The 22692-nt window shown below is 52.1% G+C and overlaps 2 protein-coding genes across 3 annotated transcripts; both read right to left on the bottom strand.

Annotated features, from left to right (window-relative positions):
* Nucleotides 1–5973: 5973 nt before the first annotated feature.
* Cyp26a1 (cytochrome P450 family 26 subfamily A member 1) lies at nucleotides 5974–9582 on the bottom strand. Of its 2 annotated transcripts, none has more exons than XM_075975086.1 (7): nucleotides 9487–9582; nucleotides 8779–9003; nucleotides 8241–8534; nucleotides 8000–8161; nucleotides 7413–7547; nucleotides 6738–6890; nucleotides 5974–6497 (listed from the first exon to the last, which is right to left on the bottom strand). In XM_075975086.1, exons 2-7 carry the CDS (start codon nucleotides 8983–8985, stop codon nucleotides 6156–6158), a joined length of 1293 nt encoding a protein of 430 aa, XP_075831201.1. In that variant the 5' UTR covers nucleotides 8986–9003; nucleotides 9487–9582; the 3' UTR covers nucleotides 5974–6155. The 2 variants fall into 2 exon arrangements, with proteins under 2 accessions (XP_075831201.1, XP_075831200.1); XM_075975085.1 differs by lacking the exon at nucleotides 9487–9582 and adding an exon at nucleotides 9199–9431.
* A 3554-nt stretch (nucleotides 9583–13136) lies between these two features.
* On the bottom strand, nucleotides 13137–22111 carry Cyp26c1 (cytochrome P450 family 26 subfamily C member 1). Its single transcript, XM_075975084.1, has 6 exons — nucleotides 20998–22111; nucleotides 20246–20470; nucleotides 19550–19825; nucleotides 18171–18326; nucleotides 16128–16445; nucleotides 13137–14223 (listed from the first exon to the last, which is right to left on the bottom strand). The coding sequence occupies exons 1-6, from the start codon at nucleotides 21199–21201 to the stop codon at nucleotides 13846–13848; spliced, it is 1557 nt and encodes a 518-aa protein (XP_075831199.1). The 5' UTR covers nucleotides 21202–22111; the 3' UTR covers nucleotides 13137–13845.
* Between the last annotated feature and the right edge of the window lie 581 nt (nucleotides 22112–22692).

Genomic DNA, 22692 nt, shown 5'->3' with positions numbered 1-22692 from the left:
TTTTAAAAAAATATTTATTTATTATGTATACAATATTCTGTCTGTGTATATGCCTGCAGGCCAGAAGAGGGCACCAGACCCCTCTACAGATGATTGTGAACCACCATGTGGTTGCTGGGAATTGAACTCAGGACCTTTGGAAGAACAGGCAATGCTCTTAACCTCTGAGCCATTTCTCCAGCCCCTCAGATGAACTCTTGACAGAGTCCTCTAAAAACTCCTCCAAGACCAAAAAACCAAGAAGTTTCCAACTAACAATCAACAAGGCCACAAATTTCATTTTTCTTAAATGTTTAAAAAGAAAAAAAAAAGGATTGTCTCCAATATCCAAAGAGGCTGTTCCCAAACAAATCAAGATGCCCAACACCTGAAACAATTGAAAGACTTTTAGACACCAAGATCTTCATTCCTACAATTGAAGAGTAGATCAGGCCTACTCTAGAGGGTACCTATGCACCCCCCCAGGTCTGCACACCTGGCTCTAGGTACAGCACATCACTTACCAACCCTGTGACGTTTGCGACCACAGATCAGAAATGCTGTCACTGGTAGTGCTCAGTGTGGTCCCTGGACCACCAGCATCAGCATCGCCCCAGGACTAGCTGCAAATGCAAATTCTTGAGTTAATGCAGAAAACCTAGGATGGCGCCAATTTGTATCTCAACAAGCCCTCTGTGGGCATGCATCCTGCTGCACACTCACATCTCCCAAGCAAGTTTTCTTGCCTCAGAGTCTTAGCTACTTTTCTATTGTCATGAAGAGACGCCATGACCAAGGCAACAAAGAGTTTGCTGGGGGCTTGCTTACTGTTTCGGAGGGTGAGTCCCTGATGACCATCGTGGGGAGTATGGCAGCAGGCATGGAGATGGAGCAGGAGCTGAGAGCTTACATGCTGAAACCTCAACCATCAGGCAGAGAGAGAACTGACTGGAATAGCCAACCCACAGTGACACACCTCCTCCAACAAGGCCACCCTTCTAAATCCTTCCCAAACAGTTCCGCCAACTAGGGACCAGCCATTCAAATACGTGAGCCTATGGGAGCTGTTCTCATTCACACCACCATGCTCAGCTCCAAAACATGTGAGGGCACAGCTCTACAAACAAGCAGGGTCAGCCACTAGCCCCAGCAGAAACACCAGCGAGCTGGACCTTCTGCCAGGCTTGCTGGAAAGTCCACTGTGGCTATAAAACCCCAAGTTCTAACAGCAACACCGTGAGTCTCTCTCCTCAGAGGTGTGCAAGGATCAAGAATCAGCACAGTGCAGTCTTAAGAGTCTCTTTGACGTGTCCACAAATAACCAACGCACGGGGCTTTGTTCTTTGTTGCTGTTCCTGTTAGAACTGAAAACAAGTCGGAACCCTGAATTTCCCAATCTGGAGCCTGAGGTGCTCAGATGATGCACCCACAGCCCTTCCTCCAACCCTAAAAGTCTGTGACTGGCTGATATTAAGTGAACTTTCCATTTCAGAATACCGAGTCCCCTCATCTAGTATGAAACTGTAGCATTGGGTGGCTTGTTTGTTCTTGGTGAACCGACTGGTCTGTTCTTAGTGACTTGATTTTGTCACATTATAAGCAATGCGCTTATCCTCCTTTCCCAATTCAAATGAATCTACTGGTAACTTCAGGCTAACAGCCTGGAAGCATCTACTGTTGCTAAGCAAACAGAGATCTCTAACCCCTCAGTGGATTAAGAGTTCGGCAGCAGCGAGAGCCCTTACAGTGTGGGGCAGTTTTTGTACTGAAGCGGTGTGGTTACGAACACTGCAACACGATAACTCTCACCCAGAAAACCCACCACGCAGTCCAGAGCGAAGCCTCCACCCCGTCCCAGGGTTCTAACTGGAGTTGACTCTACTTCAAAGAAAGGAAAGCTTGTTTGGCCAAATACCCATGGAGCATTGGTTTCAGGAATGTGACATGCTGTTAAACCACACCGTGTAAGCTTGCGGCCACTGAGATTTCCCAAGGATGAAAGTTTCACTTTTCAAAAAAAAACATGGCACCATGTAAGTCAAAGAAACACATGGTAGATGGTGTCCAGAAACATTCTTTCTCGGAGAACGCCTACTATGTGTGAGCATGTTCTGGAGGACGGCAATAAATTATGTAAACAGAGTAAATGTACGTGATTAGAACGCCGAAAAGCGTTTCCTAACCTTGAGTAGCATTTCAGGCTGTAGAGAGGAGGGAATGGTGGGCCGGGCAGAGTCCTGTATCGGTGCATGGCTCTGTAGGAAGGCCGTGGAGAGAGAAGGATGCTCCACACCTGGGATTGTGGCCTGAATGAATGGTCAGCATGGGGCAGCTGGAGGAAGTTGCTGGGTATTGGAGCAGTCATAGAAACTGCGGGCAGAAGCGACATATCACAGGGTCCTCGGTGCCTCTGTGCCTCCACCTCATCTGGTCCTAAGGCTCAAGGCGAGGGCTGTCTCCCTGGATTGTTCTTAATGTGACGGCGTTGGAAGACCTGAACAGCAGGAATGGAAGTTCGGGGCTTTGCAACTGTTCAGCTTTGGAAGAGGATAGGGGAGCCATTTAAGACAACTTTCCCACCCAGCTTCCATTTGAATGCGCCTGCTGACAGTGAGCTTGCTCCCTCACCAGACCGCAGGTTTTATCACCAAAGGACTCTAGCTGTTTCTTCACGTAGCGGCCTTGGACACCCTCCTCCCCTGGTCAACCTAAATGTGCTCTGTTCAGAAGCACCGGTCTGGACCTGTATTTACAACAGTTTGGACTCACTATGTAGGAGCCACCACAAACTCTCTAACATCCACAGAGCTCTTTTTTTTTTTAATTTGGATTTGGTTTTATTTTGCCAGGTGTGGTGCCCACCTTTAATCCTACCATTCCAGAGGTGGAGGCAGGCAGATCTCTGAGTTGGATGCCAGCCTGGTCTACACAGCGAGCTCCAGGCCAGCCAGGGTTTCACGATGAGATCCTGTTTCAAAGCAAACAGATTTATTTTATTTTTATTATGTGTATTGGGTGCTGTGTGTGCGCTCATGAAGGCAGGAAAAAGGTCAGAAGAGGTCATCAGATCTCCTGGAGCTGCAGCTAGAGGCAGTGGTGAGCTACCTGGTGTGGGTGAGCTACCTGGTGTGGGTGCTGGGGACCACACTCAGGTCCTCTGCAAGGGCAGAAAGAACTCTTAATGACTACAGCCCCCGCAGGGCTCTTTCTCAAGGGATGGTTCCAGAATTGAATTCATGTCACTAACTAGGTTGCCTATGTTTTTGGAAAACTGGGGTAACATAGCATAGATCAAAATATGGGCAGCATGGGAAATATTGCAACCAGAGTCTACAGATTGTTGGTGGCTCCCTCTAGAAACAAACGACGGGCAGGGTTGGGTAAACCTTGAGTACGTGAGCCCTTGCTAAGTCATCGGGTGCTTTTCAGCTTCTCGCTGTCTAGGGTTCAAAGCAGCCTTGAACCAGAATGGATTCTTTGGATTTCGTGGACACTGGTGGAAAAGCCACAGAGCTTGGCATAGAAGGGAGAAGACCGCCCCCTTGTGGACCTCTGGGGGTTTGCAAAGTGCAATGCCCTGAACCCACACAGGACATTGGGGGGACGTAGAGCCCCAATTCACCTGTCGCTTGTGAAAGAGTGGTAGCAGGGACAGAAGGAGTGGCAGGAATACAGGAAAGGAAGTTAGAAGATGGCGATCCCTCAGTTGGCTACAGAAAATCGGAAAGCTAATAGGCAAATGTTACTAGCTGTTAGGTAAAGGGTAGGGGCCAGCGGGAGAAGCATCAAGAACTCTTTCCTGATTCCCAAACTCCATGTCTCTAGTAGAAAGAGGTAACTATAGTTGTGCAGAACTTAGGTACCCTCCCCTTTACATCCCTGACCTGATAATGACCTGTGGTCTGTGGCACCCCATCTCTGACTGAAGACCAAAGCACCGGAAATGACAAGGGCAAACCCTGCCGGAAGGAGGTGGTAGGCCCACCTACGGCTACAGTGACTGCCGCCCTCCAGCGCTGTACGGAGCCCTAGGAGCCCCAAGGGCCATTTCCTGTAATCATTGCCCTCATCCCACAGTCTTGGCCAAGTCTTCGTTCTTTCGCCATCACCTGGGCACCAACCCACGCGTACTTGTACCATACGCATGCTTGTCCAGAGAGGTGTGAGCTAGGCTCACTTCACGTCCTTTATACAAAGCTCACACCACACACCTAACCTGCCTTCCCTCGGCGCCCACAGAGTCACCAGAGACTGCGCTGGAGGCGTCCCTCTGAAGTGGATTCTGGACAATATAACTGAGCTAAAGGTAGTCTTGAGAAGTCACGAGCCCCTCCCTTCCTCAAAGTTCTCCGGGGGGGGGGGATTAAGGTGGCTTTTAAGAATTTGAATTATATGGTTCAAGTCCTTTTTAGAATTCAGCTGTCGGGGTTCAACATCCTCAAGTCACCAAAGACACCGCTGTTAAAGGCAGTCGAAATCTTCCTAAAACGGTCTTGTATAAATGATCTGTAATCGTGGTGGCCTTGAGCTAGCTCAATCTACCTGCAAAGATCTAGGGCAAACGTTACGGAGAAGATGGACCGTCTTGTCACACTAGAGAATACTGAAGCTATTGGCAGCCCATCTCATTTCTCCACGGTGCAATGTAAGGCTACAGTAAGGCATTGTGGGTTATTCAATAAGTTCTCTAAATATCAGAAGACTCCAACGATAAGAAGTTCTGCCCAAACACTGAAGTCAGGTAGAACACGCACGTCTAATCGTCGACAGAACGCTGTTCAAACACCTAGGTCAGACCACCCAGCTTCTGTGGCATTGCCAAATTCTCAAATTGTAAAGACAATTTTAAAGTCCAAAACCTACAAACAGTCGGAGGTTCAATGAGCAGGTTGTGCCATTTCAAAACGGAGAATGTGCTTGCATAAGCAAGTCACCGTGGCTAACCTTTCTGGATCGAGTCCGGCCTTCAGTTTAGAAACGTGGCCACGCCAGGGTCAGAGCTGTGACAAACCTGTGCTTTCGAGGAGGTTAGCCAAGGTTCACAGGGTCATGACTGGGCCATTTTATCAGTCACGTCAGGCTCACACCCTATTGCCAGAGATAGATAAAAACTTTATCTGTCACTGAGCTAAATCTGCTCCTACTGCCTGGTCTTGAATAAAGAAAACCTGGGCTCAGCTTATCTAAAGCAGCCTTGTCTTTCCCGGCACAGTTTCCAGAAGCAAATTCTAAGGAAAGGTGACATGCCAGGAGTTTTCTTGTTTCATTTTGGTCAAGAACTGTCCATAATCAGAGTGACTGGCTCTGTCTTATCTAAAACATCAGCTTCAAACGAGGGTTCTGCCTTTCTATGACGTGGATTAACTATGCTAACTGAGATGTTAGATTGCTGACCCTGGTACACTAGGAGGAGCTTCCCTATGCACCAGCATTGTTGCCTTCCCAGAACCATCCTTCTCTACAGTAGAGCAAACGACCAACACCACAGAACTAAAACAGTCCCAGGTTCAACTCCCAAAAGCACAAAAGGAAAAGAATCTAAAATTAACTTTGGGCTGGCAAAGGGGAGATGTACCTCAGTGGTAACGCACTTCCCCTACACAAGTGAGGCCTTTGATCCAACCCTAGCACCATAAAAATGTAAATAAATAAATTTAACTTAATTAGCCTTGGTAAAGTTTCGAAATGTGGAATATCAACTATCTTACAAGAATTTGCAAAAATACCCTTGGACCAGCACACACGTAATGCATGTTTTCTAGCATGGATGGGGGAACTATGGTTTCATTCTAAATAATTTTACATGTACAAACTACATCAATTCTTCCTAACGGGGATTTCTGTTGGTATGTTTTGTTCTTTAGAGACAGTATCTCTGTAGCCCAAGTTGGCCTTGAATGTCTGTTCTTCCTGCCTTTACCTTCCAAGTACTGGGATTACAGCCATGTACCACCATGGCCAGCTTGCCAACAAGAATCTTAGAAGCAAGAAAAGTACTTTTTAATTTTACTTTATTTGGAAATCATACAAATTCATTATTTTAATATTTAAAGACCATGGGGCTGTAGTAGAGACACATAAATATTAGACTATACATTTAGAAATTAAATAAAGGCAACATGACACTATAAAAAAAACACGTATACTTCAAAGAAGTCCAAGAGTTGAAATACCCATCAGACATCACCCCGGAAGTGGGTGAATCTTGCGGGGAGATTGTCCACAGGGTACACAGTGGGGCTGGTTTTCATTGTAGGAGGTCCATTTAGAAGCTGCCAGTCACAATGCCTGGCCAGCTCCACTGTAAATATCTTGAGAAGAATTTTTGCAAACTCTTTGCCTACACAGCTCCGAAGGCCTCCTCCAAACGGAATGAAGCTGAACCTGGATGCGTCCTCGGGATGAGGTGGTATAAAGCGGTCAGGGTTAAATTCCTCCTTGTTAGCGAAGTTATCTGCCACGTCGTGTGTGTCACAGATACTGTAAATAACATTCCAGCCCTTGGGAATCTGGTATCCCTGGAAAAAATTAGGAAGTCCTAAGAACCGGCAAGCCAGACTTGAGCTTGCAAGAACAAAAAGTCATCACGGATATGGTTGGGATTGAGAGGAGGGCGAGTGGAAGGCCTGACTTGCATCACTGAATGGTGCAGGACAGTATCAAAGGCAGTAAGCCCAGGGATACTCTGCTCAGGGAAGCTGAGGCTCAGAACCACAGCAGGGCAGACAGGGTGGGGGATGGGAAGAAGGAGAACTCACATTCAACTCAAAAGTCTTCAGAGCAACCCGAAACCCTCCTGGAACTGGGGGATTCAACCGAAGGGTCTCCTTAATAACACACCCAGTGTATTTAAGCTGCTCCAAAGTTTCCATGTCTAGCTTGCTGTCTTCATTGCTTTTGCAAAGTAAGCCCTATCAAAAACAGATACAGAGGGGGAATGACTCTTGGGCACCCCGGTGAAACCAGGCCAGCTGATGTCAACAGGACTAACTGTTGCCTGAACCCTAAGGCGACTGGATAGGAGAGGATACCAGGGAAATGGCAGCTGATGACCAATCACTTCCACACTTCCTCAGCCCAAACCCACCACCTCTTTTCAGCCGGGGAATGTTGCTCACCAGGTGTCCCCTCACCAACACTGCCCACCCTGATCTGCTTATGGCACTAGTCACGCTATTCATTTTCTTGAGTGGGCAAATATCCACGAAAGGAGAACCTAGTAATCTCTACAGTTCTGCAAAAGGTGGAGGAGGTGCAGGAATACAGGGTCAAACTCTGCCCAAGAGAGATCTTAGCACAAAGAACTGCCCTTTTAAAATTATAAGCCCCCTTGCCCTTGGTCCTTCCCTTTCATAGTACCGGGTTTAGGGAGCAAACTTACTTAATGGGAAGTGGGGGGCTAGGGCAGTAGGGAACCTCTAGAACCCTCTTACCTTACTCCTTATCTCCTCTCGGACTTTCCGGAGAACGGGAGGGTAGAGTCCTAGGTAAGCAATCAGCGAAGTGGCTGCACTGGCTGTAGTTTCGTGGCCACCAAAGAGGAGCTCTGTTGAAGACTGCTTTAGTGCCTAGGGATAAAAACGGAAGTTTGTTCAGATCTGCGTGCAGTTTTACAGCACCGTTACAAAGGACCGAACTGAGAATACTGAACGGAAGATTGCAGGGGAAAAAACGCTTTGCTCATAGAAAGTCAAAGAAGGCAAACAAAAATGCAAAAACTCCCTTAATTGTACTCTTCCTTGACCTTGGTTTTATTAATGCCTCCCAATGTTCTTTCAAACTTTGCAAATGAGACTTTCCCTTTGAACCTAGGGACCGTTCTAGTTGTACAGCCACCCCCTTTCTTTTACAGCTCTCCAGATCTAGCGTTAACCCTCAGGATTCCTCAGTGCAGTCTGAGTACCCTGGAGAACCTGGGCTCCTGACAGCGCTTTTGCACCGCACCCCCCTCAGGAAATGTTCTGGAAAGTCGGAGACACTCCCCCCCCCAACCTTGGCACCTTCTGGAATAGCTAGTCACCTGCATATCCAGCCGCTCTCCCCTCTTCCATGAGTGTTCAATCAGGAGCTGCAGTGCATCCTTGCACGAGTCCTCTTGGGGCTCGTCAGCCCGAAGCCGGTGGATCTTGGCACGAATGTTCTCCTCGATCCGCGCGTGAATAAGGTTCCTCGCCTTCACGCCCTGAGCGCGGAGACAGCATGGCGGTGAGCGGACGCCAGTCTTGCGCGCCCCTCGCTCCAACTCCGCCAACCGCCCTTACCCGGTACAGCCCGCTGAAGGGCACGTCAATGGGGAGAGAGAAGAGATTGCGGGTCATCTCCTCGAAGGCTTCCACTAGCTGCTGCTCGTCCTCCCCGCTGCCGCTTGCCGGACCAGGCTCGCAGCCCAGCAGGATGCGCATGGCTATGCGAAACATGAGGCGCTTCACCTCGGGGTAGACCAGGAGGCCGCGCTCGCCGCAGCTTAGCCACTGCTCCAGACAACTGCCCACCTCCTCGGCGATCACCGGCACATAGCACTGGAGTGCCTCGCGGTTGAAGGCCTGCATAATCACCTGATCCCCCAGTAGTAGAGAGATTACAAACCTCTTCCCCTTCACACACCCCATCCCGCCTTCCCGAGTACCCTTCCAGGACCTCCAGAGCCTCCAGTCCTACACACGTGCTGGCGTGGAAACCTAAATCTCAGAAAGGGTCCTGGTCCCCACCTCCTAAGGCTAACCCTCATCAGCATCTATTTGAGCCAAGCCAAAGACCGAGATCTCCCTACTATCCAAGGCGTTGTCACCTCACCCTCACCTTCTTTCGCTGCTTGTGAGACGAATCGTGCAGGTTGGAGAGGCATCCGGAGCCCAGGATGGTGCGCACGGACGCAGGCCACTGCACCGCCACCAGCCGGTGCTCCCCTAGCAAGATGCGCCGCACGTTATCCGCGCCCATCACCCGCACTGTGGGCCGCCCAAACAGATGCGTCTTGTAGATGAAGCCGTATTTTCTGCGCTTCATCTGCAGAAACTTCCTCCGCTGAGAGTGAGGTGGAAGAGAGAGACCGGCAAACCGCGTGAGGGGGCGCCGGGGAGCATCTGTCCTCCGTCTAGCCCCTCTTTTAGCCTTAGTCGCCTCCCTCGCAAGGACACTTATCCCAGCTTCAGCCCAGGCCCAGAGCTGAGGCGGAAAATCCTCCGGGAAATCCTCAGGTCCCTTCCCGAGTTCCCTTACCTGCAGCACCATCTGCAAGGTTTCCCCAAAGAATGGGAAGCCCATGGTCCCGGGGGGCAAAGGGAGAGCGCAGCTGCGGTCGCGGCTGCTCACACAGTACAAGTACCAGAGCTTAGTCGCTGCCAGGAAGAGCAGCAGCGGCAGCACGAAGGTGCAGAGAGCACTGGCCAGCAGCGCCGGGAGCCCCATGGCACGCTGCAGCCTCCGCGCCACCTGCCGCCGCCGCCCTCGCTCCGAACCCCGCCGTGCGCCCTCTTTATAGGCCGCCCAGGTTACTGCCCACGTTACCTTGGTCAGACAAATTAGTTCACCCAAAGTTCATCTTTAATTGCGGATCGGGCCCCTAGCTCCTCCCCCCGCGAGGCGCTGCCCAAAATCTTTAACCGTTTGTTCCGCTCCCAGGCAGAGGCGGCGCACTGGCGGCTTCCCCGGGAGCGCGCCTCCTGGGGTGCGGGGCTAGGAACACCGCCTCCCCTATCCCGAGTGTGCGGAGCTCCGAGTCAGCAGGGAGCGGTCGGGAGCTGGAGGGAGCGGGTTGTGGATCTGGGACTTTGGAGTCCTAGGCTTTTTAGCTGTCTTTTGGTTGTCCTACGGGCTGCCCCAGCTCAAAGCAGCCTTCCTAACTTTCCATTCAATGGCGCCGCACGGCTTGGAGAGCGTGTTCAGAAATCACCATTCAGTGGACTTGACCCACAGGTTGGGTAAATGAGATCCCAAACACTTCCTGATCTGTGAAAATCCTAAGAAGATCCCAGGGCTAGGGTCCAAGCCAGAGCATAGGAGGTCAAGTACGACTGACAGATCGTGGATCCCGCAAGTGAGCCAGCGCATGAAGTCTTCGGAAGAGGTGCTTTAGGATTCAATTGCAAGAAAGCCTTCGGGTCTCTGGGACCCCAGGAGCAGCCTTGCACAAGCCCGATTTCCCTACTCTGCAGCCCAGTGGTGTACTAAAGTCGGTGCCCAGCTGTGGTGATACCGCCAGCTGGCTCAAATCCTATGGCCCTGGGGCTAGCAAACCCAGCCAGGCAGCTGGGAAGAGGGCCCCTGGTCCAGGCAGATAAGGGGAGGAAGACAGAGGGAGGAAACCCAGGAGTCCCGTTCCACCTCGGAGTGCCTGACTCTTGGGCGAGCTAGCAGGCTTCCTCCTTAGGAAGAAGGCTATCATTTCCACCGTTTCCACTCTGTCTACACCTCAAGGCAGCTGTGAGTTCACAAAGAGGGCTTCTGCTTCCAAATGGCTCGTTTGAGCTACATTTATAGACCGGTCGGGCTTCAAGACTTCAGAACCTTTCTCCAGTCTCCCAGATCCCACCCAAAGAAAAGCCAGAGACCCTGGTAGGACGGCTATTTGACCCTATGCTTCTGCCCCCAGCCATAGGGAATTTAAAGGGAATCGGTATTGGGGAGCAAGTCTCAGTTCCTGCAGCCAATACTGAGCTGTGGGACGCACGCACACACACTCCGGGCTTCCTGTGATCTCCTGCCAGCCGCATCGCTTCAGCCAGTGCCATACACTGCCTTGGTTTGGGCACTGAACTTACCAGCGGCGTGGAAAACAAACAGAATGACGCGTGTTTGTTTAGACCTGAACACGGGATCTAGCAAAAGCACACCCGCACCCCTTGGTAAGAGCCCATTGAAGATGAAAAACTAAAGCTGTTCAATATGTGGCCTGCCAGTGGTGGTCCCCAAATGACACCCGCCCCCCCCCGCCCCTGGGGAGAGTCGCAAAATACCCGCAAACGTCGTGAGGACCTGTACAAACCTAGCGACTCTCTAAGCCGGGATGCCTACGGGTTGTATTTCGGAGATTCAGTGGCTCCCCATAACTCTGTTCAGTGTTTCAGAGGCTCTCGAGAGGCGGGCGCTGCGGCTGTCGTATCTTGTAATGATTTGATTATTGTAAGGACTGCGTCCCAGCTTCTGCACTGGCAGGAACGCGGACAGACTGTGCTGGAGGTAATTCTCAGAAATCTCCGCCCGCCCCTTTCTGGAGAGCGCCTCCAGCCGGTGTGCAAAAATCGGCCAGCGGGGGCGTGACCTGGGGCCCGTTCCCAATCCTTTAGCCTGACCCGCCTGTGACCCCTGCAGGCCGGACCGTGACATCCCTGTGAACTCTGCCGGGCCACCCCACCAAGTTCAGCTCACGCTAGGTCAAAAGAGGAGCCCCGCTCGCGCGCGCTGGAAATGGCTACAGGGTAAAAACATAAAAAAATTTACCTGGTCATCAAGATCTGCGGGGCTCCAGGCAGGAAAACATTAAATGTTAGAATGGAAGATCGTTTAAAAACTTCTTCAAGGAAAAGGGGGAATCAATAAATTACCAGCCCAATAGGAACTTTGATCTAGGAACTACCCCAGACTTTATTGGATGGTGGTGGGTGGGGAAGGAGAGGTTGGCTCGCTGAGAAACCAAATGTTGGCCAGTTTTCCTATTGCTAAGGGTTGGGAGCTGTGGGATCAGGTTTGTGGTGGTCCTCCTTTCTGATGTTTTGCTTTTGCTACAGGAAACGGGTGGCAGGAGTCAAACGACCAGCACACACTCCTCCTGGACTCTCCCTTCAGCCCCCTTTAGCTTCCCCTCTGGTCTCTGGCATCTATGCCTGCTGCTGTCCCCAATGCTGCTTGGGGGCTGAGGCCAAAGTGGACGAACGCCTATGTCACCTCAGACTGGGTCCTTTGCCCAACTGTCAGCATTTAGATTCACTCTGAGTTAAAGGCCTGTTTTGTTTGGGGGTTTGGTGGTGGTGGTGGTTTCTCTATATTTCGCACCACTGAGCATTCTTGTTTTGTTTTGCTGGTTTATTTATTGTCTGCCTCCTTCTGTAAACATCGGAAGTCCAAGGGGCAAGAACTACATCTGGTCTTTCCCTATGAACGTGCAGTTGCTAAACTAGGAACCTACGTGTCCCTCAATAGTACGACAAAATGACGGGGAAACAGAAAAACTGGAGCCCCTTCCATGTGGTTATAGTCAGTCCGTACCCCAAAGCCAGTCAACAAGTCTCTTTGAACCAGTTTGTCTACAGGCTTCTGAAAGGCACCTCCCCTGTTTTTTTCTCCCCAAATCAGAATCAGCTTTGAAGCAGGGTCTTTTGGTCTCCTCATCCAGACGCAGATTTCTTAGATGCCCAAGGTTGTAGGCCTGCACTGTAATGCCTTTGCTCCCCCTGGTGCCCATAGAGCTCAGGCCCTGGCCTTTACTCTGAGCAGCTGCTGGTGATTGACTAGCCTGTATAGGGGGTATGGTGGTGTGAATCCCAACAGCTGCTGACCTTCAAGTACCTACTTATGTCCCCCTTGACTTCAGGCCCCAGGAATTTCCTCCTGATTCATTACAGAGGCAGCCTAGGCCAGGTTGCAGGCTCCCTGGCTCATCAGTTATGTCCTCTTGCCCAGGAGTGTGGGAATGTGGGTGGCAGGTTGAAGGAGGGGTTTGGGAACAATGGCAGGATGATAGTGGCTTTGATTTAAACGGTGGTGGAAATCTCTGAACTGGAAAGGACAGGCAGGCTAGGGATGGCTGTGAAAAGCACAAGGGCTGAGTTCCACAGGTGGCACGGGCTCAGAGGGAGGGCGGAGCGTTGAGTGATGGAAGAGGGGGTGCAGGACCACAGTGGCTCCTCGGTGGTAGAGGCCCCAGGTTCTTTGATTGGCAGTTTCTCCTTGGTAATAGTGAGGAGAGAGAAGCAGCAGCAAAGCAACTCTGCAAGCCGATGTTGCAGAGATAATCTAAAACCCAGAATCCAGATCCGTGGCCCAGAGGGAAGCATGGGCTGGGGCTGCCAAGCTTCCAGACCCTCCGGGTATAGGCTACAATGGGTCGGTCCTTCAGGTACGGCTCTGTACCATACACCCCCCCCCCCCCCCGCACCCCTTGCCACCCCAGCCTCCTTACTCAACCACTGGCAGGAAATGTTTTTTCTTGGCCTTCCTGTTTCAGTACAAATATCTCAAATCTCTTGTTTATCTCAAATGAAGGGATTATGTCTCAACCTCACATAAACCAGACTTAGAGACATCTCCAGAGAACATATTCTCTCCTGTAATCTTGAGGTAGGAATTTCTCTCTTCAGAAGTCTCTAACAGAATCTGCTGATGTTGAGCCAGTTGGAGCCCTGGAAGCACCCACGGTACTTAATTTCTGCCAACGCTCTAGAAGCCTGAGGGCAATTGCTGAGAGTGTCAGGGATACCCTGGTATCTCTGCTAACTTAAAAATAAATTGTAAATTCTCCTCTGGTTTGATATGAACACCCAACCATCACTGCTGCCGCTGCCGCCGCCAGGGCCTCAAGTTTCTTGCCAAACTTGCCACGGGAAGGTGAAGCCAGGTTTCATCTAATGGAGATAGGTTCTCTCCACCGCTGGCTCCTTGAGATCCTGGAAGCGCCAACGGTGTGAAGCAGGCTTCCCGCGCTCGCCTGGCTGCTCTCCTTCCCCAAGCCCAGGGCTTCTCCAATGCAGGGTGGGGGTGGGTGGGTAGGGGCGTGACTCAGTCTAATACTCATTCCAATCTAGCACAGAATTGTCTGGTGAGCAAGACCACTTAAATGTGCGTGCGATGAGGCCCTAGGGCGCTAAAGATAGTCCAGCGCTGGGTGTGCGCGGCAGCCACGGGGCAAGCTAAGGCTAGAGGAGCAGCGAATCAGAGGTGCAACCCATCCCCCGCACCCAAAGTCCTGAGAGGGTGAAAAAACAGTCGCAGCCCGTCCACTGGGTGCACAATGGGCACAGTCTGCATGACCGGAAAGGCAGGTGTAGCCAGCTCCCAGCGCGCCGTGCGCACCAGTTCCACGGCGAGCAACTGCAGCACCGCTTGCGCTAACTCTTGGCCCAGGCAGCTGCGCGCGCCGCCGCCGAACGGGATGTAGTGGAAGCGGCCGCCGGAGCCCGGCGCGTCCTTACCCTCCACGCCAAAGCGCTCCGGATCGAAGCCCTCGGGCGGGCTACGGTACACAGCAGCTGTCTCGTGCGTGTCTCGGATGCTATACATCACGCTCCAACCTTTGGGGATCTGGTAGCCCTAAGAAGTGAGGGGACCCGACTTGATCGCTAGGCACCGGGAAATCGCCAGAGCCAACTCCCGCCCCACCTCTCTTCCCCAGACGTGCTAAGTAAACCTCCAGGGGCCTGTGATGAACTAACTAACCCTGAAGGCAAAATATCTGCTTTGCAGTTTCTATGCCTTCCTAATTAGCTGTAAGATCTTGGAATGCTTGTGCTTAGTTGAGAAAGTAAGAATAAAAAATATCTACGTTGTTGAGAAAATTTCAAAAGGAGGCTGACACACAGTAGTGCCCATTAATTTGAATATTATGAGTTTGTTGTCTTTCTCTGTTTTCTTCTGACACAGGAGATTTACACTGTAAGACTGTAGCTACCAGTTGCCTGGGCTGAAGCAGGGAACCATCGCTCCCCTGGGACAGCTGAATTAGAAAACGCTTCCCTGCATTTAACTGAAGACTTCCCCACCTTTCCACTTCACCTCGACACAATAACGCGACCCTGCTTTACACTTTAGAAGATGCACACCTCTTTGTCCACTCCACCCTCCCATCCATCCTGACCTTCTCTGGCCACCTGCTAGGTATTGTCAACTCAGGCCCAGGCTCACACTAGGAACATTGACCTACATTCCCAGCCCCTTGGGTTTTTTCCTGGGTCTTCCAATCCCTGAACGACAATGTCAACTGTCCCTCCAAAGATGGCAGTTTTCTGAAGCCTGTGGGAGGTCATTACTATTCAGGTTCTCGCTAATGGGACAGAACACACCGGAATCACCCAAAGAAAGTTCTTTTCTCTCCAGTTCTGTTTCCTGTTTCCCCGTCTGTACAATGGAGGAGGAGGAAGAGAAGGAGGAGGAGGAGGAGGAGGAGGAGGAGGAGGAGGAGGAGGAGGAGGAGGAGGAGGAGGAGGAGGAGGAGGAGCTGCCCTGTGCTCCACCTACAGCCCTGGAAACTGCTGGGTCCTCTGCTGCCCTCGCTGTTCACTGGGCACACCAGCACAGCGGGATGAAGTTTAAACACACCAGACACTTCTGAGCACCAGCCCTTGGCTGGCAGCTCCCCCGCTGTGGCACACTCTCCTTGTTCCAGCCCTTTGGCTGGGATCACCCAACACTAGAGATCTCCTAGCTTCACTCCTTGGTCTTGGTACCTCCTCTCTGCATGGAACCCCTCCTTTTTCAGTGCCCCCCAATACTGCAGCAAAGCCATTCAGACAGAGATCCTCAAGCTCTACAGTGTGAACTCCCCAATCCTCAAAGCTGTCAGTTCATCAAACATTCCCAGGAGTATCGGAGCTGGAAAAAAAATAACGCCCTCCCAGAAGCTAAACTGAGACCCCCAATAAAGGGAGACTGTCCCCATTGTTCTAAGATGCAGTCAGGTCTAGTTCTTAACCTTGTCCAGTCAAGGGTAGCCTGATGAAACCATTAAGATTTTGTTCTTTGTATTAAGGCAGTTGCATTTCGCAGGTATATTGCCTAAGCGCGAGTCCTGGACAGGTAACAGTGGCTGGTTCTTTAGTCTCGTGGGGAAACTAAAGAAATAGTTCTTTGCTTCCCAGCTACACACTCTGGCTGCGAGGGAGGTGCTCAGGTAAAAATGTCAGCGTTCTAAAATTCCGTTCTAGCTGGATCGCTAACAAAAGCTGAAGTATACTTTATATAAGTATTCCTACTTCTGTATACTATATATAATATTTCTAACTTCTCCAGTCCTTCAGGCACCAGGCTTTGCATCTCTCTAGTAGGGTTGGAGGAAGGAGAGTCCGGGGGAATAGAATAGGGCTCCGCCCATTTTACAGTTACAGGAGGGAAAACTGAGGCCCTGGTAAGGGAAAGAGATCTCTGCGCTAATCTCCCTGCCCTTCTCCCAGCCCAGCGTCGCTGCAAGCATCCAGAGGCCCGCGGCGCGGCGCACTTACGTCCAACTCAAAGGTTCGCAGCGCAGTGCGGTAGCCCCCGGACACCGGCGGTAGGAGGCGAAGCACCTCCTTGACCACGCAGTCGACATAGCGCAGACGGCCCAGCGCCGCCAGGCTAAGGTCCGGCTCACAGTTGCAGTCCAGTCTGGGCCCTGTGGCCTGGGATGCACAGCCGCATGCGTGCCCCAGCCCCTGAGCTGACAGCTCCTGCTGGATCTTGGCGATGGCCGCCGGGTGCTGCAGAAGCAGCAGGATGAGCGACGTGCTTGCGCTGGCCGTGGTGAAGAAGGCCGCGAAGAGGAGCTCCACAGCCGACTCCTGCAAGACAGCCGGGCGGTTCTGAACCCACTGTGAAATGCGTCCAAACTGATCTCCTGTGATCAGACTAGCGCCTTGATGCCCTGCCCCGGGCGGCTATGCTCAGGGCTCTGAAATGGGTCAAAACTCAGGTCTATCACTTGGAAAAGTCCTGTTGAGCAATAGGCAAAGCCGAGCATCTACACACACCCGCTTTGGACGAGCTCTCAGAAGCGATACAGGGATGTTATTCTGTGCATTATTTTTAGCGCTTTAAACATATTAACTTGTTAGACTCTCACCTCACCCCGTGGGGAGCATTGCTGCTCTCATTTTAGGAGGTTGAAAACTGAGGTTCTGGGCAGGCTCCAGGTCCCTAGAGCTCGAAGTTCCAGCAGGGAGTCTGTGGCTTGATCCCCCACCCCCATCCCGTTCTCTCTCTGTTCCCTCACCGCCCCCACCCCGTGAAGCTTCAAACGGAGGCACCTGCAGTCCGGCACCAGCTCCAAAGCCAGGAGGGGCTTTACCTTCTCGCTTACCTTTTCTGTCCTGCTTTGCTGAAGGGCATTCGCAGGCGCCACCACCTACTTAAGTACCTTTCTTCAGCGCAGCACCAAGGCTTGTTGTGCGCGCGTTTTCTGAGCCCACAAGGTGAGAGTTACCCACCCACTCAGCCTAGACCCTGAAACAGATGGCACCCATTCTGCACCCCAGCCAAGAATCTGGCACTGAACACGTCCATGATCATCTTTGTGGACTGAAATCTGACCCGCTTGGAGACCAACTGCTGGTCCTACCTTGGACAAAATGAGGCTGAGATGGAGACCACAGAGCCCAGACATCCTCCCTGCCCAGCTTAGCCAATGGGCCCCTTCTCCAGGGTCTTGTTACTCCTGGTTGGCATGAACTACCCACGTCCGTCTGTGCTACTTCCCTTCATAGGCCAGGACTGTCTCAGGTACTCAGCTCCCCAGGGCTCAACCTAAGTCTGGCCTTACAGGTTCTGGACACTTTGCCCTGGAGCATTTCGTGTCTTTGAACTTCAGACCCCTCAAGAAGAATGGAGAGCATTCCCTTCTCAGTACAAGAGCTAAAGCTGGGCTCCTGTTTTCTAGTGTCTAGCTGAAGAAGCGTGGAGGAAACTGAGGCTCAGAGCACGGGAGAGTAACTCACGGGGAACTGAAGTCTTCACATTTCTGAACATCGCTGACCCTCTACCCCACTGCTTCTGGCCTTCTGAAGCAGGGCCTCAAGTCACCCACTACGCATGCTCTGCCTATGTGGGAAGGGATTCTAATTCTACGGGGGCTCTGCAGCAGGGGCAAAACGGGCAGGTCGAGGTGCCAGGTGCCAAATAAAAAAGGAGTATTGATTTGGCAAGGGGGAAATGTAGTTACAAGGATGCAGAGTTTGATTGTGAACCTCAGAGTGCAGAGGGGAAAGCACAATTCATAGGTAGGAAGACAGCAGAGGCGCGGGAAGAGATAGGGGTCTCGGAGGGGCCAAGAGGAGAGCTATCTAGATCCAGAACCTGTAAGGCCAGACTTAGGTTTTGGTGCTGCTGGAAAAATGGCTATAGTCCAAGGCGTCACAGCTGGCAGATGTGGCAGAGTCATGACTGGAACCCAGGCCCTTCTTTTTCACCCTGAAGTGTGTCGGTGTCTCCAAGTGGTGTTAAACAGGACTTGACTGGAATCTCTGGGGAAGGAAAGTGGGGAGAGGGAGGAGTGGCCTCCCATCACCTACCTTCAACTCCTGCACAGAGAGCTCATGGCCCAGCTCCCTGGCGCTGGTAATGATCAGGTGCAGGGCATCACCCGGCTCTGCTGCCTGCTCCTCATGAAGCTTCCCAGCAATGGCCTCATCCAGGTGCCGATACAACTGGTCCCTGGCCCGGATGCCCTGACGTACAGGGAGAGAGGGCAGATGGGGTGGGAAGACTCAAGAGCCAGACTTGGCTATCTCGATTCACCTAGATTTTGGTGTTAGTCTCAGCTTAGCTACACACATAGCCCATGGTAGGCATGGCTCAATAAATTGTCATAGATTTATTCACTGTCTACAAACACTACCCTGTCTTGATAATTATCACCAGCCCCCTCTGGCAAGGCAGTTAATGTCACCCCGAGGGCAGAACACAAAGCACTGAGGGGTCAAACACTTGTACCCTCACACAGCGGCAGTGCCCAAACCTGGCACAGAACCGCAAGCTGCACTTAGCCACTCCCCTTCCCTGAACTCAGGTAAGGCAGTGAGCATCAGTGCTAAGAAAAGGAGGCACCTGGAAAACTCCACTGAGGACACTATTGTATGTTCTAAACGTTAGCTGCTGTCAGGGGTTTGGACAAAGGGGTCAGGGATGACTCTCCAGAGTTCAGTAAGCAAGACCAATCAAAACATCCCGCTGGGGAAGCATTGAAAGCAAACGCTTGAGTTTTGTAGCCAGAAGAATTTTGTTCAGATCTCAACTGTGTTCTTTCTTGTCTCGTGACTTCAAGGAGGCCTGCTTGCCAATAAAATAAGAATAACACTTTGCGGGTTGCAAGGACTAAACCAGAAAATGTATGCAAGGTGACCAGCACGCAACAAGATTCTTTTCAGATTATTATTTTTATTCAAGTGACTGGACGCTCTAAGGCAGAGGGAGAGAGAAGGCAGGACCCAGCTTCCTTTAGTTCTAGAGCCCCGCCCATCACTCGGAAAAGGCCTTTCTTTTCTGGTCCGGAAACCAGCGGGCCCAGGGCCGCCGGCCAGGATCATCCCCTAGATCAGACCCGGCGCCGGGCTTGTCTCAGCCCTCCGGCTCCCGCTCGTTCCGCAGTGCCAACCTTCCGTAGGACTTCCAAAGAGACTCTAGGCACTTTGAGAAAGGATGAACCGCCTGCCTGGATGCCTGCCACTAGACCCAAACTCAAGAAGGATACACTGGCATGAAAGCGTGAGTCAGGGGCATCCCATAAAAGACTTGGGGCCTGCCCCGTGTCACAGTGTGTCCGAAAAGATGTTGCCCTGATCTCCACCAACCACCACCCCACCGTACGCTGGGCCACGCCCTGGGTCCAGGTTACCCCGTCTGGTTTGGGAGACCCTCGGGAGCCCTGGGCTGAGGTCTGGAACAGCATTACCTTGCGCAGGCCGCTGAAGGGCACGTCCAAAGGCAGTGAGAAGAGGTTCTCCACCAGCTGCTCAAAGGTCTGGGCCAGCTCGGTGCATCGCGCTTCGTCCAGTTGCAGACCCAGGAGGATGCGAGCGGCCATCCGGAAGGTGAGCGCTTTGGCCGCCCCGTAGACAGCTACCGGTCCTCGGGCGGCGCACCAGGAGCGCACCTCTCGCCGCAGCGCCCCCTGCAGCCGTGGCACGAATTGTTCCAGAGCCGGGCGGCTGAACACGCGCGCCAGGACCTGTAGGGAGCGCAGATGAGCGCAAGGCAGGATGGCCTGTTGAGCTCTGCGACTCAGCAGCCTGAAGGGAAAGTCCGGTCCCTTTTTCCTCTTCTGAGACGCACAGGCCTAAACTTGCTGGCCTGGTTTCCTCCACTTTGATGTACAGAGTCCCTCCCATCCATCTAGGCTCCAAATGTTAGCAGTTCCACAAAGTCGTCCCTGAACACTCTTAAATCTGAATCCCCAAAACTGTTAGCACCTGTTACAGAAGATCTGGAATAAAGGACTCGTAGCCCTGCCCTTACTTTACAATTCAAAACCCGGAAATTTAACGAGACTTGCCTCGGGCCACCTGTTCCTTTATAGCGGAGACCCTGGTATGGCTCACCGCAGGCAACCAGGCACCACGGATCTTAATTCCTTTGGTTTTCCCCTCACCTTCCGCCGTTGCCGATGGGGCTCGCCAACCGCGCCGAGGAGTGTGTTCGAACCTAGCAGAATGTGCGCGCTCTGTGGCCACTGGCTACGCACCAGGCGGTGCTCGCCCAGCAAGATGGTGCGCACGTTCTCCGCGCCGCTCACGCGGATCACTGGCCTGCCCAGAAGGTGCGTCTTAAACACTGTCCCGTAGCGCTCGCGGCGGGAACTGTGGAAACGAGGGCCCTGCGAGCAAGGCGGAACTTGAAGGGCCCCTGTGCCAGCAGGGCTGAAGATCCGTCCCGGACATCCCAACTGCTTCTTCCTAACAACTCCCCTGTCCCAGGCCGTCACATTACAAAAAAACCCCAAAATTCCAAATGGGCCTCTCAGCTACACTACGGGAAAGTAGACGCCCACTGGTAAAATAAGATTGAGGCTTAGATTGGAAATGAGTGCCCAAGAAAGCAAGGCTGGATTGTGCCTCGGCTTTTCGGTCTGTGCTTGCAAGACTGTAGGTACCACGTTCCTCAAACGCCCCTCAAACGCCCCCTAAGCCCCTAGTTTACATCCACGGTTTATCTATCAGAAGGGTTTAAATCGGGGACATGGGGTCTCTTAGAAGGAACAGAATAGCTAGGCAATGGCAAGCGTTTTAGTACTCATCAGAATCCTGGGCAAGGGAATGTTTATGAAGTGCCCTGAGAACCAAGAGTGCCCTTCGGATGAGAGATGCAGAAAGGGGGGCATTGCTGAATGATAAAACTGCTCACCTGAACCAACCAGTGCAGCGTTTCACCGAAGAATGGCCAGCCCATGGAGCCCTTGGGTAGGGGCAAGGCGGAGGCCCGATCCCGGCTCAGAGTCCAGCGGAGGGTCCAGAGGTGTTGAGCCAGAACAAGCAGCAGACCGGCACATAAGAGAGCGGTGCCCGCAGCCCCCAGCACGGATAAACAGTTCAACCCCCAAGAAAACATGGCGAGCAGAGAGGGCTCAATAACTGTGCAGAGCTCACCTATCCCGTTCAGAAAAGTCCTGGGGTTAGGGACCAAGCTGGAGGTTAATAAATTCAGACAAGACTTCCGCTCTTAAAACAAGACTGTCAGTGGAAGGCGGCAGTGACCCTGAGGCACTTAAGAGAATTCGCCTTCCTCAAGACTAGAGGCCCAGGGCATTTTCCCTATTTTAGTCAAAAAGTGCCAGCCTCTTCATGGTGGGCCGTTTGCCTCCGGAATGCCCCTACATTCTCGGATCTGCGCTCCTAGTGCAGAAGCTGCGGGAGAGCCTGAGAGAAACAACTCACCGCGCTGCCAACCCGGGGCTGCCGACCCCTGCCCACCACCTTCTCTCCTCCACTACCCTTCTCCGCCTACCCTCCACACTTTATATAGATACTGCCTCCCTCCCTACAGACTGGTCCTGGGTCACACAATGTGACGCACCTACGCATATTTAAAGTGTCCCATTCGGAGTAATGATTGGAAGCAGTGGGCAGTGGCGGGCTCACCTCGCGAGCCAAATAGGGAGTGGTATCTGGGCGGGGGCCGTGCCCCGGGAGCATCCTCGGGCGGGGCCTGCAGTTTTGCACTGTAACTTCCCTGCTCTTGGTGCAAGAGTACAGCCAGCGTGAGAAACCCACATGAAGTAGACACTGCATGCTTTAGGGCATGCTCTTGGCCCACCTGTCCCCAGCCATCTGCTTCCTCTCTGGTCCCCTACCTTCGAGTCTCAAGAATCCTGGAGTTTTGCTTCCCTTTGCTTGATCTCTTTCAGGGAATGTGGGTTTTGACACTAGCGTTCCAGAGGGATAGCTGGCCCAGTTCTCTGACCTCTGCTCCAAGTTCTTCAATCAGTCACTTTAGGGAACCTTCAGAAGATGGTCATTTCACTGCCCCTAAAATTCACAGGGGCGGGTGCCCAAAGTCTTCCATTATCTTGGCACAGCTCTGGTCTCAGAACCAACCCAAATTCTCGCTTCTTTTTCATTGCATTGCCCATCTCCCCAGTCTGCCAGACCCCACCCCTTCCCCACCAGCTAACATCTTGAGCTTTGTATCTCACTCCAGGCTGCAATGCCTGTAGGTCTATCCGCCTGATAACAATGCAATCTGGGCGTGTGTGTGCGTGTGTGCGTGTGTGCGTGCGTGTGTGTGTGTGTGTGTGTGTGTGTGTGTGTGTGTGTGTGTAGAGGTATGGAGGTGACCTAGTTTTCTGGAAAGGGTACAGAGAAGCCCTTATAAGGGAGGGGAAGTCTGCTCCAGGGGATGTGGAGGTTCCTCTTTCTGGGTCAAAGCCAAAGCCTTCCCAAGTACCCAGAGAGTGAGGGTACTCCAACATCTTCAGAGCGCCCTGCTCCCCATATCTAACTCAAGTATAGAATGAACTGTGTCTGAGGAATTATCGTATTTTCATGTAATGATTTTCAAGAGAACAAATCTATTTTGTTTTGTGCCATGTGCAATCTGATC

Source organism: Microtus pennsylvanicus, chromosome 5 (assembly GCF_037038515.1).
Source record: "Microtus pennsylvanicus isolate mMicPen1 chromosome 5, mMicPen1.hap1, whole genome shotgun sequence".
Lineage (NCBI taxonomy): Eukaryota > Metazoa > Chordata > Mammalia > Rodentia > Cricetidae > Microtus > Microtus pennsylvanicus.
Note: the sequence above shows the minus strand (reverse complement) of the source record. Positions and strands in the feature narration are given on the sequence as shown.